At 39.7% G+C, this 15,648-nt stretch overlaps 1 protein-coding gene across 8 annotated transcripts in view; it reads right to left on the bottom strand.

Moving 5' to 3' along the window:
• The window catches only part of CCDC88A (coiled-coil domain containing 88A), a 77,404-nt gene extending 69,306 nt beyond the window's left edge, over positions 1 to 8,098 (bottom strand). For 7 of the 8 annotated variants that reach the window (XM_054819113.1, XM_054819114.1, XM_054819115.1 and 4 more), the window contains exons 1-2: positions 7,113 to 7,914; positions 6,893 to 6,993 (exon numbers count right to left, since the gene is read on the bottom strand). In XM_054819113.1, the coding sequence (XP_054675088.1) occupies positions 6,893 to 6,993; positions 7,113 to 7,175 (164 nt within the window). In that variant the 5' untranslated portion in view covers positions 7,176 to 7,914. Of the gene's footprint in view, positions 1 to 6,892; positions 6,994 to 7,112 lie in introns of all 8 variants that reach the window. The other variant, XM_054819107.1, reaches the window with a different exon arrangement.
• Positions 8,099 to 15,648: the final 7,550 nt, after the last annotated feature.

The following is a 15,648-nucleotide window of genomic DNA, read 5'->3' as shown; positions in this document are numbered from 1 at the left end:
CGACCACTGAGGTCATGTGCTCTAACAAAGCAGCATTTCGAAAAAATGTCTTGATCGCTAAATAATTACTACATAGGGAAAAGTGGTACAGTATGAGAGACAAGGAAGACAACAAACTGGTATTTAGTATAGAGAAAAAGGATGAGGAACCAAAAATAAGTGGAACTTATGAAAGAACACAAAGCTAAAAAGCCTCTTCTTAACAGAAGAAACAAATGAGGAAAATCTAGAAGTAAGCTTCTCAAATTCAGCATAGGATTAAGATGTGCTTGATTTAGCAACCAATTTGTCAGTTAACTAGATTAGTTTTTAAAAGAAATCCATCAGAGCACAGCAATACTTTGCAAAGGTTTGTGGTGTAGAGATCCCCAAACTAGTCATGGAACCTGAAGAAACACAGCCTTGTCAGGGAAAGATACAAGCTCATCAGCCCAGGTAACATATTTGTAGCTAACCTCAAACTCTGGCATTTACTGCTGCTATACTACCAAGAAACTAGAGCTCAAGGCGACCCAGCCACCTGGGCAAACTGACCTTTCTGGTACAAAAATCAGAGCAAAACAAGTTGCATATTGCCTTTCTTTACAACACAGGGAGCCAGGACAGCAGCAGCACAGAAGCAGAGGCAGGTGAAGAGCAAAGTCAGTCCCGCAAACAGAAATATTACAGCCAGCTAGAACCAGAAAGCTCACCCAGTCCCAAGGTTGGGTGCTGCAAAGGGCAAAGGATACTTAGATGAGCCACGCAGCCATCACCCCTGAACCACTAAAGCACACAAGCACGGCCACTAGCGCAAAACCAGGAGATGCCTTCCTCTGGCTCAAAGTCACACTCGTGTTGTTCCCCACGTGGTCCTGTGACTTCAGCAAACACCAACTGCCTTGTGTAAAGGCAGCTCTATTCACTGTGCTCTGTGGCTGCATCTCCTGTTATCTCACTCAGGCATCTCTGCTCTGTAGTCTTCAGTGTAGTATATGTGTGTCTATATATAAACAGCCTTAACTGAGCTACGTCACAGAAGGAGATAGTTCATCAGTATACTCTTACTGACCTTTCCTGAAACTGAAACACACAAAATAGATGCCTAGAAAGTGACTACTAAGTTTATTTCAATATTTTCATAAAGTGCTTTGAAACAGCATGTAGAATTTGAGTGAAATACAAAACACCCCAAAAATAAAACTGTAAAGCCATAGCGAACATACATTGTTTCCTTGCCAGAACATTTTCAATGCCTAAATAAGTTATTTTTATTTTAGATCTTTGAACTAAGATTCTTATTTATGGAACAGGTAGTTAGACTCAATAGAGCACCTGTGTGTGCATTAAGAAATGTTTTTTAACTAATCTTTTATTCTTTGGCCCCAGCTACCAGCCTAGACTAAGGATGGGATAAGTAGTACACTACTAAAAGAAATGAGGAGCCAGAGTCAAAGACAATGAAGATAGCACATGAAGAAGAAAGCAAATAAATGGATGTATATGTGCAGAGGAAGATCAGATTTACTTCCTGATCTTCAAAATACAGCAAGAAACAAGATGGAACCACAGAATAATTTACTGCACAGAAATAAAACAGAGTAGATAGGATGAAGGAAAGCGGACATCAACTGTGGAAAAGGGTACAAAAGCATTAAAAACTAGTAAAACAGAGACATAAGCAAAGCTCAAACACTTAAAGTACTCCACGTTCAAGCCACATTTTTTTTTCCCTTTAGCTATCAAAAACCCAAGCACCTCAGAAGTACAGGTATCAGCCTATGTCCACCTCATTTGCCCAATTCAAAACTCACTGCAGGCAGATGCGCACATCTAAAATTAATCATCATTACACTAGAAGAACTATGTTTTCCTTTTCTGTAATCAAAAGTGTTTAATTCCAACAGTCTAGACTACAGTGCACATTCTGCTGGACCATTTATTAAAAATTTTGCTTCTTTACAAAAAATCTGAGTGTTATAAATTCAGCTTTTTTTAAGAAAAATCGAGGCCCCACTGCTGCTGAACCACTCTTAAGAACAACTCTCACAAACTAGAGTGACATCTACCTTGCACCTTTGGGAGCCTGACAAAGCACGTCTCAAAAGCGTGAATCGAATCCATTTGCTTCAAGAAAGTGAGAAAGGTGCAGACTTCATAAAATTTGACTTTTTTTTTTCCCCCTAAAATACACGCTCATATTTTTACTGCTAAACTCACTGATTTAATTTTCCCCAAAACTTTTTTCCATTTCCCTGCCCAGCCAGAACCTGGCTGAAGCTGCCTCTTGTTATTTGGTCTTCTTCACAAGAAACAGTTAATTGGATTGGAGTGCATGCTCCTGCACTCTTTCACAGAGCCAGGCAGCTGGCTCAAGCACTAGAGATGGAGTCCAGTTTTCAGGGAAAGATATAGGCAAGCCAGAAGTATGGGCTGGCAAGCTCAAGTGTTTGGAAAAAAGTGTACAAGTAAAAACTGAGAGCTCAGAAAAGGAGTCAATGAAGCAGTCTACACATTCTAGGCACACACTACCAGAGCCGTGGAAGGAAACAGTCAGCCAGTCCACCTGGAAAATTCTATGGGTGTAAAAGGCCTGCATGTGGATCCAGTCAGTGAAAAACAGCAGGAGAACAGCAAAAGGGAGAAAAACAGGAGAAAAATAAAATACTTCATCCTCTCAAGTAGTTTTCAGCATGTCTGGATGCAACAACTGATATGGATGGTAGCGATTAATATGTTCAATTAAGACAAAAGTTATGAATGGAACACCGTGATGAAAGCAGACAGGTTCTCCAGACAGTAGATTAAATAAACTCATTTTCAGAGTTTGTACAGTACCAATTCTGTATACGGTATTTTCCCAACAGTTCCTTTGAAACATATCCCTTTCCACAAATACAAAGCATAGTAAAATAAAACCATTAAAACTAAAATACAATTTAAAGTCTTTATTACTTGACCAAGTATTAATTGTGGTGCTAAATGTAATGAAAGTCCAAATCTTGTAATTACTTGCAGCTGTCTATTTTTATGCAAAAGAACTATTAAGACTTGCCAGTCTGGGAACCACAGTTCATAGTACAAGACTTTCAGCATTTCTTACACAACCCTACTGGAATTCAATTAACAAATATCAGAGAACAAGACATATCAGAAATTGAAATAAAAAAACTACTCAGAAAATGAGCGTTTCTCCAAGAATACCTTGATCTTCTTTTATCAGAAGAGTATATAAACAGTATGATACTAAGACAAAAAAAATGAGGTGGTGTTAGTCAGGTTCTGGAAAAGTACCTCCAGGACAACTAAGTATTATTTTACTGTAATTGCACCTAAATGCACAACAGGTGACTAATCCGTTGAATTATATCATTTTATTTTAGTAGTATATACAACATATTTTACTCAAGTGTATGAGCACTCCATAATATTAGAAGTATTATGATATAGAGGTATAGTAAAGGTATGAAGTATTCTTGGTATGTTCCTCCACCTCCCTGCCATGGCAGAAAACCACTGCAGTGATCTCTTGCATTCTGATTTACTTCCAAGAAGCACGACCCCTTTTTGTATCAAAGAACACGAAGATAAAGGCTCAGAGAAACACAGACAGATGGGTTTCTATCCAGAGGTATCAGATACTGACTGATTCTAGCAGAAGGTAGGTAACTGAATACTTTTGAAGAACTGGACCTAAATTTAAACAGGAAATAAGAGACATTCTCTCAAGTTAGGAGCTAATATTGTAACACTGGAACGCTCCTTAATTAAAAATAAAATTAAAAAAATAATAATAAAATTGGCCTGTAGCATCTCCAGCAAAGGAAGAGCTCTTCAGATGTAGCTGGACATTGAATGAAATCTGTGTAATTTTCACATGTACCAAAACATCCAAAAAGTCAAAAGCAAAAGACATACAAGGAACATAATGAATTATTTTCTCACATACAAGGTACTAATAAACTCAATGCTGATAAAATCCAATCAACCCGGTACTACTACCCTGCGACTATTCCAATGCTGACATCTATTTCCTCTGTCTGAATCATTACAATTGTTGAAAATAAATTTGGTCTAGACAAGCACAAGGAGAAACAAATGCCATACTAACAAACTCTCACTTGTAGCTGACGGAGGACAGGATTAACTCTTTTTTAACTGAACAAAAAACCTTCTCTAAGTAACAAAGGCACTTTTTTTTTTTTGTTTGTGTAACTGTTTACAAACCATGCCTAATCCAATATTAACACTTTTATGGTCACAGAATTTGCGTTTTCAACATTTGGCAAAAATAATGTAAGTATTAAAGTACATATAAAGCAGGACCACAGCACCTCTAACAGCCTCCACTTGTTCATGCTTTTAACGCTGCAATGTCCTACCGACCTACATCACCACGACATCACAAAGTCCTTAGCCGACAGGTATGCACTAGCTGTATTCTCACACCAAAACATTAACAGCCTTAAATATTTCAAAACTAAACAGTAAGCACCATAGAACACAACTCGTGTAAAAAAAAAAAAAAAACCAAACAAAAAAACCCCTCCAACTTCTAGTGCTGCTTTCCACATATTTCTACAAATAGCACTCCTGGTGACTTCTGCAAGAACAACATTTCTCTGTAGCTTCTAAGAGTGCCATAGCTCCTAACCACGGATCTCTAGTTCTCATGTGAAATAAGTCTTTGATAGTTTTAAAAAAACATTCTGGAGAAAAATATTTTGCTTTTGAAGTCACGTGACACAAATTTTTCTGCTACATTTCCTCAACATATGCTAGTTAAGACTGAAAGAAGAGAAACACTAATAAAATGGAAAATATTGAAAATAAGTAATGTTGATGATTAGAGCTGCATCTCTTAAATATTTTTGAAAATAAAGACACATGTTTAATAGGTGGATATTCAAAGTGAACAGGACTAGAAGTTAACACAGGTTTCCACAGTGACTTCACCAGAGACGGAATGTGCCTGCAAAATATGAAACATTTTTTCCTCCTTCAATCCTGGCAAAAAAAAACCCCAAACCAAACAAACCCCTCCAAAATAAGAATACAGTTCTGGAAACTTCAATTCTAAGCAGTAATCAATCATAACACTTTTCAGTCCTCCAAAAACGTTTTTTAAATAGAATATGCCTTCCAGTGCTATTACACATTTGTAAAATGAATTTTATTTGTACACCAGTCCTTTTATATGCATCTCTAGTTTAAGGTAGTTTTTAATTGTTCTGATTACCAATCGATTTTATTTTAAATTTACATCTCCCATGTGTATTTTTTATACGTACTCACACAACTCCTCCTATGTAAACTACAGTAACCATGCCATGGGGTCAAAGACGCACACACGAAGTCAAAGCCAAATTCAATGCACAGTGCCTTAAGCATGAGAATGTTTCCTCTCTGCAGCTTTCCATTTCACATACATGTATCCCACATAATCTATCAGGTATCAATTTATACTGCTAATATTCCAAAAACTTGTCAGAAAGTTTAATTTCAAGATTATATTCTTCAAAATCACCTCGTTCCAGTACTAAATTTGCCTTCTAGATGCCAAACATTTTTACCAAATAGATGCTCCACATGTTAAATGCATGGTTATAATTGACAAGCTACTTAATTTATATGTAGTCCAATAAAAAAAAAAATTTAAAACAAAAATAGGATGCTTCAGTGAAAGGATCACTTAAAATTGCTAAAAAATGCCAGAAATACACTGAAGATTTTTTCAGAAAGTTCAATTCCAGTAAGTTTTCGTTTCTTGATATTACAGAAGTAAATACTTGGAATTCACAGAAGTAGGTGACAAAGAAAATACTGGTTTCAAAAGGATGTGAATTCAAACCTAAACGTGGTAACATGTAGATCTTTTTACATAGATTAGTTATACAAGCTGAATACCAAGAGCAAAAACTTTTAAAGTACTAAATATGAGCAAAAACTATAAACAGAGTAAAAAGGATGCCCATCACTGAGCAGCGTTCCTGAGGAACAGCTGTCAACACAAGCTGCTCACGCACTGATGTATCTATTCATCCATCCATCCATCCTATGTTTTTTCATACCTTTACAAACAAAAGAGGTATTTCTCTGTAAAGACATAAAATATCAAGGGGAAAAAAAAAAAGGGTATGGGGACATTTTTTTCCACTAGTAACATTTTTATGATTCTATCACTAGACACTTGACAAAAGTGTTACTCTCCAGCATTACAGTAGTGGGCAACATTCCAGTCCAAACCATGATTAACAAAAAGTCACTATAAAGTAATTTTTCTAATAATCAGAGTTTTCAATCAACAATTTATAAAACCACGTAAAAATGTTTTTTCTGTGGTTCATAACTAAAAAACATTCTATACTGTCAATGAAAATATCAACTTTACTGCACAACTGCTATCTACTTTGATTTGAACTGGGGAAAAAAAAAAAAGAGTTAGAGGACAGTCCATTGCTCAGTAAACATTATGTGACTCACGTATGATCCTTTAAGTTGTATGTCACGTAAACTAAGATATGTATTAGAATCTTATTAGCCAAGCAAATTTACTCAAAATTTTGTTTATGAGCATGACTTACAGTAGAATGAACCTTTATGCTTCTCAGTGGAAATCTAGGAAGCTATTTACAGTCATCCAATTTTCCAGTAAGTTCTATACATCATGATTCAGCCTGTATTACACTACACATCCTGCAAATATATCACTTGGACATTAAACTGTAAAGAGTACCTGCTACACTCCAAAGTCTCCTCTTAACTGACCGCATGACTACTTCAAGAATAAAACAAAGAAATTTACCAAGGTGAATATGGAGCGAAAAAAGAGCTTTCTTATGAAAGCAAAGTATACAAGAGAACGAAGACCACAGCATAAAATAAAACCAAGGCACAACTTGCACACACTTACATTTGCAGCATGACTTCGTTCAGAAACACGCCATCCACTAGCGCCACATATTCTTCCAGGTTGGTCCCATTTCCTCCAGCTAACGGTCCAAATGTCTTAACCTAAAACATAATCATCACCACCGTGACACTAACTCCACCTTATTCTCTGCCGCAAGGCATTTATCTTCAAACAATGAGCAAATAAATGGAATAATGTGTGAGGAAAAACGAATGCTTACCCAGGTGACAAGAGGGCTAGACATGAACTGCTCCAAAAGGGGTGTGAATATTTCGCTCTCCATTTTACAAAAAACGGGTTAACATCAACGTATCTCCGATACAAAAATTATGGTAAGTCCTTCTCTGTAGCAACTCTGAAATGCTCCGAGGATTTAGCTGGAGTAAGCGAACCCCATTTTTACCAAGCAATGCAACAGCAACAAAAAAGCCAGTGCAGTGGCAACTGGGATTTACCTTCCTCTTTCAAGAAAAAATGCATTTGAAAGTCCATCTATGCATATTTCAGCCTTGCCATTGATGTCTCTCCCTTCCTACATACCGAAGGGGTAGAAGGAAGGAAGGAAAGAAAAGAGGGAGGCTGCGTAGCTACTGTGATTCTGCATCAGACAAAAAAAAAAAAAAAAAAAAAGGAAGGAAAAAATCTGCTTTAGCAGCGGCAGCTCCTCAGAAAGGAAGGAGAAATACCAGTAAAACTCTGCAGGCTCATCCTGCCCCCTCTCCACCAAAAAAAAAAAAAAAAAAAATCCAGACGAGGGGAGTCAAAGAGGGGCAGAGACCCCCACCCCCACTCACAGCTAAGCCACCCAAGCTGCTTCTGCACACAAGAGAATCCCTCTGCCCCCTCCGCAACGGCACAGGCAGCCCACAGAGAGGGAACCAGCCCCCCAACTGGGATGAGAAGCTATTTTAAATCAGTTCCCTTTTCTAACCCCTTCCCTTTTCCACTAAACTAAGACGCAACGTAGGGACAGGACCGGCACACGCCGCCTCGCCCCACAACCTCGCCCTTCCCCCGCGCTGGCCGCTCCCCTCTGCTCTCTCCTCAGCCCCCCACCCCCCGCCGCCTTGCCGCCCCCCACTCCCAGAGCCCCTCGCTCCCCTGCTCAGCCCTAACGCCCAGCTCCAGCTGTTGGCCTGCCGCTCTGCCACCACCCCACGCCGCAGGCTCCCGCGGCACTAGCTCTGCTTCTCCCACCCCCTTCTCGCAAATAACGGCCACCTCGCCTCAGCGAGCCCCGCCGCACCGCATCACTCTCCCCCTCCCTCCCTCCCTCCCTGACGGGCGGTTCCAGCGTATGGATCCCTCCGCTCCGCTCTGTGTGCGGAAGCCGGTAGTTATCCCTCCGCCAGCTCGAGTCCGGTCCTTTCCTTCCCCCCCCCCCCGCCGCCGCCGCCGCCGCTCGGGGATGGCGGCGCAATTAAAAAGGGGCGGAGCCGAGGGGAGGAGCGGGGAAAAGAACCGCTGCAGGACTCGTGTCCGGCGCGCGCACGGCCACGGCGCGCTCGCGGGTGCTGCGACGGTGCGCGCGCCCAACGGCCGCGCTGCGTGAGGGGGGAGACTGAGGCGATTTGAGGCGGGAGGGCGAGCGGCAGCTGCCCCGCAGGAGGAGGAGAAGCGGCGGGGGCCTGGCACACGCAGGTCTGCCCTCCTAGCCCTGGGGTGCGGGAGGGAGATGCTGTTTGATTGCCCTTTGGGGAAAAAGGTGCTCGTGGGGGAAGAAGGGGGGGGGGAGGAGGTGGAGAAGGGGAGTCGCTAACGCCCTTGAAGAGAATAATGGGGGATTAATCGCACGATCCGCACCCCAAGCACACACTCCTGCCTTTGAGGGGAGGGGGAAGGAGGAGGAGAGGTTTTCTCCTAAGGAGGTGAAATCCAGACACACCCACGTTAACACAAAATCCAGCTTTCTAGAGAGATTTACCGGGAAAAGAGGAGCGCAGGGAGGGGGGCGACCTGGTTACAGAAAAGCAAATGATGACAAGCAATTTGCTTGCCTAAGCTATTGTCCTTAAGCTATCTAGCCACTTGTGTTTCAAATCTCAAATACTGCATTAACATACGGGACCGTATCTGCTTAATAGATTATGTAGTTTATTGACAAAGCATTTTACAAAATCTCAAACTAAATCCAGCTTCTCTTCCATGTAGTATAAATTAAATTGCAGCAGCATTTTTCCAAATACCTTTAGTTTTTACACACAGAGTAAAAAAAAACCCACCACAAAACAGCGCAGTAAAAGTGACTGAAAATAAGTCCTTTTGAAAAACATCACAGTAACAGCTAAACAGATTAGGTTTTTTTAACCCAAATGTTGGACATAGTATATGTCCTAATGGTCCAAGATTAGAAAAAAATTACACTCATGACCTTTCCCCATATGTGAAAGTGAAGAGAATGCCTACATTAAAAAAATTAGAAAAATAAATTATGGACCTTGGAATATTAACATGTAATTTGTTTAAAAAAGAATAATCCCTGGAATACAAAGTTGCATAGTTAAATGACTTTTGTTTTGATTCTTACAATTACACATTTTCAGCAAAAATCAGGTCTTTCCTTCCAAAACAAGATCTTTAGAGTGAACTCAGTTCTGTGAAACAAAAGAAATGAGAAAGAGCAAGAGAAAAATCTGCAGTCTTGGATCTGAATAAGAATCTGGTGATCCATGGGTGAAATAACTGCCAATAAATTACTAGCCCTTAAAGACAACTACAAAAGCATTTTTGTAAAAGCCTGACTAACCAACCGCTAAGCTCCCTGTATCTGGCAACAGTATATAATACGCAATTGTGCATGCAATTCTATGGAACTTCCCTGGCTCATCAGTTGGTTTCTTGTGGGCTCTAATTAGGCAGTAATGACTTTGGCATAAAGCAATTTCTAGGAATTAGAGATGGGCTAGAAGTTGATAGCCCATGTAGTAGTCACATGTTACTAACACCAGCTGGCTCATGAGGTCCTGAAAAATACTTTACACTGAGATTTCATAACATTAAGATAAAGATTTCATTAAACAGTTTTAGATGTTTTTACTTTTCATCCACACCATCCAGTTTGCATGTATTCTCAGCATTGCTGTTGGTCACTCTTCCTGCAGAAGGACTATTTTTTTTTTTTAGAGAAATGCTATATCCTATCTTTATGAAATACAGTGCAAGATGTTTTATCTCAAATGATTTACAGTTCCTTATTAAAACTGGAGAGCAGTATAAGAGAGAATTTCAGGAAAGGTATCCATAAACAGTTATATGAGTTTTGGTTTTGTTTTGGTGGGGGGTTTTGTTTGGTTGGGTTTTTTTAGACTAAGAGCCCTCAAAACACATGAGGAAGCTCAGTAGTTTCTGTAGCCTACACCTTGTCAAACCAAGCGTAAGAACATTTACCTCATTTGCAGGTATACACAGACATCAATCAGAACGAATTGCTGAAAGGGTAGCTATTTACAATGGAGTAATAGCTAGAAATTGGACAAGCTAGAGATTGTTCAGTTGCCTTTAGCACTCATCATGTAGGCGCTGGCAGGATACCCATACATGGTAGGGACATTGTTGGTACCTCCTGGTGTAGCCAGGCTTGACCAGTTGTGGCTCTCCTGGACCAGCTCGCTTGCTTGTTCTCAGCTGCAGAGCTATGTAAACTATTAATTTAAAAGGCAGCCATCTAAAGGAGGTGAGATGACTTGCCATAGTACAGGAAGCTGTCTACCTTTAGTTGCTGAGCCCTTGTTTGACAGACATCCCTCAAAAGGAATTAAAAGATAGAAATGTTTGTCTTTTGAGTAATTTTTCTGATCCCAAACTTAATATTGAAGGCTTCCATTTTTAGTATAGCTGTCGGGAGTCTTCAGGAGTAGTGATCTAAGAAATAGAGCTTTACTTCAGTAAAGATCTAAGAAACACAGCTCTACTTCAAGGGGCAAGGCAACATCACTATAACCTGTAGCTTGTGATATATTTGGCTGCATTGTTTTAGCACTTTTTACCTGGAAAAACTCCTAAAAACAAGTTGATGACTACACTTACAGTGGTAAATCCAGGAACTTTGTTACTCCAGTTCAGTACCAGCTGAGGAAATTGGCAACCTGAGTGAACTGACCCAGAAACAGAGAAGGCTGCTAGCAGGTGATTGCTCATGTCTCAGCGTGAGCTGACTGAAATCCTCCTCCCTCCACTCCTTTGCCCCCCCAAGGTGGAACATCTGGATCCAGGTGTCTAGCGACGTGTATGCTTAGACCAGTACCGCCTCAATTACCAAACCAGTGCGCCACCCAAGACGGTAAGAACCCATCTTTACTCCTCCTCTCATAATCCCAGCACTGTACACCTAAAGATCACTCCTAGTTTTCAGATTTCCTTAGTGTATATGCAGCTCTCCTAAATGGTATGATTCAATTTGAAATTACATCTCTATCTTGTCCTTGGAAAGTAAAATACTCTTATTTTGGCTATAACAGAACTGAAAAGATAGTTTGAATGATTTTTTACTTTGAAACAATAAAATGCAGAAACATTGTTATTAAACTTAAGTTTTACTAGTTTTAACTATTCTAGGAATATGTGTATTCAGGAATATTTTGGAACTAAAAAATTATCCTTTTTATAATTTGAAAAAAAAAAATCATAGAATGGCCTGGGTGGGAAGGGACTTTAAGCCCATCTAGTTCCAGCCCCCTGCCATGGGCAGGGACGCGTCCCACTAGACCAGGTTGCCCAAAGCCCCATCCAACCTGTCCTTGAACACTTCCAGGGATGGGGCATCCACAGCTTCTCTGGGCAACCTGTGCCTGTGCCTCACCACTCTCACACAGAAGAATTTCTTCCTAGTATCTAATTTAAATCTCCCCTCCTTCAGCTTAAGGCTGAATGTGCAGAGAACAGTCTTATTCTTTCACATCTCTATTGTCTAGAACAGACCTGTCAGTATTTAATACAGTGTGTGGCCTACTACTTCTGAAAGAACAGATTTAGGGATTAACCTTGTTATTTGAAGTGTAATATTTGTTCTTCTATGTGTGAAGCATCCCCATCTCATTTCTATTGCATCTCTCTTGGTACCACAAAGATTCTACATAGAAGACATGGAAATTATAAACAATATGTGCCTAGACCCCAGATCTGCAAATTAAAGAATTCCTTCACGATCTCACTAACTTGTTTTTCTCATAATATACTTTCCTAAGCCTGTCGCAAACTAAAAATTGAAAAAGAATGACTGGAACACAAAGTGATGCCTTAAGTCTGCAGACAGCAGGAAAGCATAACTGTGTATGGCCCCATCTACCTCAGAGTTTGTCAAAGATTTCTGGTCAGCTCTGCTCACAGTGAGACAAGGGAGGGGACTGTTTTGGGAGGAAAGCACAAACAATCTACCCATCTTCAGCTGATGCGAGTGACAGTGGTTTTCTCTTCCTCTGCAACATAAGCAAAGGAAAGAGGTGGCAGAGAAAGCTCTTGGTGCTGTTTTTGCCTGCTGATCTGCACTGCCAGGTTGCTAGGCCTTTGCCTGGCCTGATGAAACTTCAGAAGAGGGCAAAAGAGGAACTAAGTGTGGATGCTTGGGATCCACAGCAGGGTTACGACAATGCAATCAAACGTAGAATTTTCTGAATATGGGCTGACTTGACAGGACATGGCTAGTGAAAAGTGCAAGCTAATGACAAGGACAGTCATCTTCCTTGTCCTAAGTTTGCTCCCAGAGAAACCTGTTTCCCTATCAAGCCAAGGCTATAGGAATAGATGGGGCAATAAAGGGAAGAGTAAGGGCACTTAGGGTTTGAGTCTTTTTAAGTATGCCTAGGAATTCCCAAAGGTCCCACAAGTACAGCAGACTAAAAAAGTTTTTTTGTTCCACAGGAGTGGAAAGAAGGGGAAGTCCCTCTGTAACATGAATAATGAAGTGGAAATTCCACAAAAATTCTTGAAGGTTTCTTCCCTGCTACTGCGCCTGCTCTGATGTGACCAAAATTCCCCATCAACTTGACGGGAACTTTCTGAGCAAGAACTGTAAGTAACCTCAGTTAGAGAGTATTTTGAGAGAAAAAATTGTGAACAAAACAGTAGGGGCTTGGGGAAAGTGGCTGTTGTCCATTTAAGGTTTTTTTAATAGACCCCAGACATTTTACAGTTTATGTCTAATTATACCAAGTAGCAAGAAATAAGTATAGAGATGCAGACAAGAAATATCTTGTATGGATATCTGCGATCCAGAGCAGTTCTCTGCATCAGCATCGATGCAAACACATCAGCATTTCCTGTCAGGCAGAACACTAGTTGCAAGAACAGGTATTTACCATTTCCAGCCATGCCTAGCTAACATATCCACATCAATCTGATTCCTCTTTAGCCATGTGGATATCAAATCCATATTTTTCAACTGAATTACAATTAAAAGTACAATCTAGCAGATTCACACAAATCTAGCTGTGACTTCCAATAATAATTTTTGTTATTAAAAATGAGCAATGGCTTGATTATAAGTTCTAACTTTAAGTACTTAACTATGTTTTTTTAAAATACATCTTAAACTCAAGAGGAGTCAATGCAGTATATTGACAGGAGTAGAACTACAACAGTGAGCCAGATTTTAACTCCTACTATATCACTGAATCGCACATCAGACAACATATTTTATCCCATTGAGTCTTAATTTACTTGAACTGCATTGGTACTTAAACTGTGAAACAGTTGGTGAGAGTATTATATTTAATACTGCTATTCATCTGAAGAGGGAGGTGCTTACAGTTTTTTTGTTCCTTTTCAATCAGTTGGACTGGCAGGAAGGATGTTACTGTGGTAAGTCAGCTGATGTGATCAAAAATAAATGGCAACGTATCTATCTTGATTTTTAAATTTAATAGCCATTCCTAAACATTTCCATAGGCTTAGACTCCTAAGAGAATGTCAGACAAATACTGCCTTACAAAAGAATTCATTTGAACTTAGTATTAAATTAATTCAGATCTTTTCCTGCTTAGCCAATAAAACATTTATCTGTTTCTGACTTTCATCTGCTAAATACCTGACTGTCTACTAATGTTGTCTGTGAACTTCCCTTTGTTATTTGCTGCATACAAAGAAAATAGATTGGGTTTTTTTCTAAAAAGCAAGCCTTAAACATTACAGCAAGAACAGCAGTTATTTAGGACAATAGCTTTGGTACTAACTTCTGTTGTAGCCAGTGGAGTGAGACTGAGCAAAACCTCTTGCTGACATGCCTTCTGTCAAACAAGTTCCTGCCAGTATAAGTAGCATTTCTTATGAACTGGGTTAGAAAGATGAATTATAGGGCATGCTACACATTTCCTCTGACACAGAGCAAAGTGCAACCCCATCTGCTAATTGTTAGCAATTACAGCTAGACCTGTATATGCAGATAGGTGGCTAGAAAAGCAAGACACTAATTGTATTAACAGCGCTATGCCATCTTGGATCCCTAATGTATAGAAATGTTGAGCTGATTTTCTTCTCTAGCATCTTCCTTTAGTATAAAGCACTCTCACCATTCAGCTTAACAAAACAGAAGAGGTTTTGTATACCCTGTGAAAGACTTGCTTACCTCTTCAAACTCCAGTTGCCTCAGTTTCGCTTTATTATGAAATTAAGTTTGCTTTGCTTCACACCATACCACGTTACTGGTAATTGCCTCCCTATCCTTTGCCACAGACTCTTGCTGGTACCTCCCTACTTTCATCTGCATTTTTGCAGTCTTGATGTCACTTGACCCCAGTAGCTTGGGCAATGCTGGCATGAAACCCATATTTATCAGCTCAGCAGAGGTTATTAGCTTCCATTTCACATAGAGCCCTGGATCACCTTTGATGTTAGCATGTCTCATTAGAGAGGCATTCCTTACCAGCTGGAGATGGTGTTTAGGATCTTCCCAAGGGCAGTAAATAATGAACTGGATGGAGTACATTTCTGTGTTTGAGATTTCAGTTTGTGTACATGAACTTAGTTATGCCCACAAGAAGAATGAAAAATACACAGCACTAAGAATATAATGGTAGTAGAATCATTTCTGTTCAAATCTCTGTTCTTCTGAGCTCCCTCCCTCAGGATTATCTATTCATTTTCTTGTCTGATTTTCCCCCTGGTTATTTGTCAAATTATTTATGTCTGAAAACAGCTTTTCTCTCTATGAAATACTAGTGAAACAATGAAAAGCTTCTACGAAATCCCTGTTTTGCCTTTGGGAAAATCCTTCAACAAGCTTGTAGAGCAAGAAAGCACAACTTATTCTTTTACATCATTACATTAAAAAGACCGATATTAAAACATTTGAACTAATTAATAGAAAAACTAAAGGTCAGGGAAAAAAATAACGAATGCTGAATAAAAAATGGTAATCACACTTACTAGATAGCATTCCTGATTAAGCTTCTTGCAAGAGTGTGGATCATGAGCCACCTAAAACTGGAAACAGCCTACTCATTCACACCTCTTTCAGAGGCCACTGTTAATTGTAAGATCCCTTTGTTTGCTTGTGTCCAGATGGTTCAATTCACTGTAATACCAGTTTAATTGTGAATTCAATTTAATTGGAGATGAACACAAAATTGGAATTCTTACCTACTCCTGTTCATCTCTGGAAAATATGCTGTAAAGGTTTGTAAAGACACCTCAAAATTCCAAAGCATTGCTTCAGAGCAGGTTTAGTGAATCACAGTAAACACTAGGGCTGTTTTCAGTAGTACACAATTACTGGCACATTCATATCATCTTCACTTCTATTACATCTACTGAATGAGCTAATG

The sequence above is a fragment of the Grus americana genome, chromosome 3 (assembly GCF_028858705.1).
Source record: "Grus americana isolate bGruAme1 chromosome 3, bGruAme1.mat, whole genome shotgun sequence".
NCBI classification, from domain to species: domain Eukaryota; kingdom Metazoa; phylum Chordata; class Aves; order Gruiformes; family Gruidae; genus Grus; species Grus americana.
Note: the sequence above shows the minus strand (reverse complement) of the source record. Positions and strands in the feature narration are given on the sequence as shown.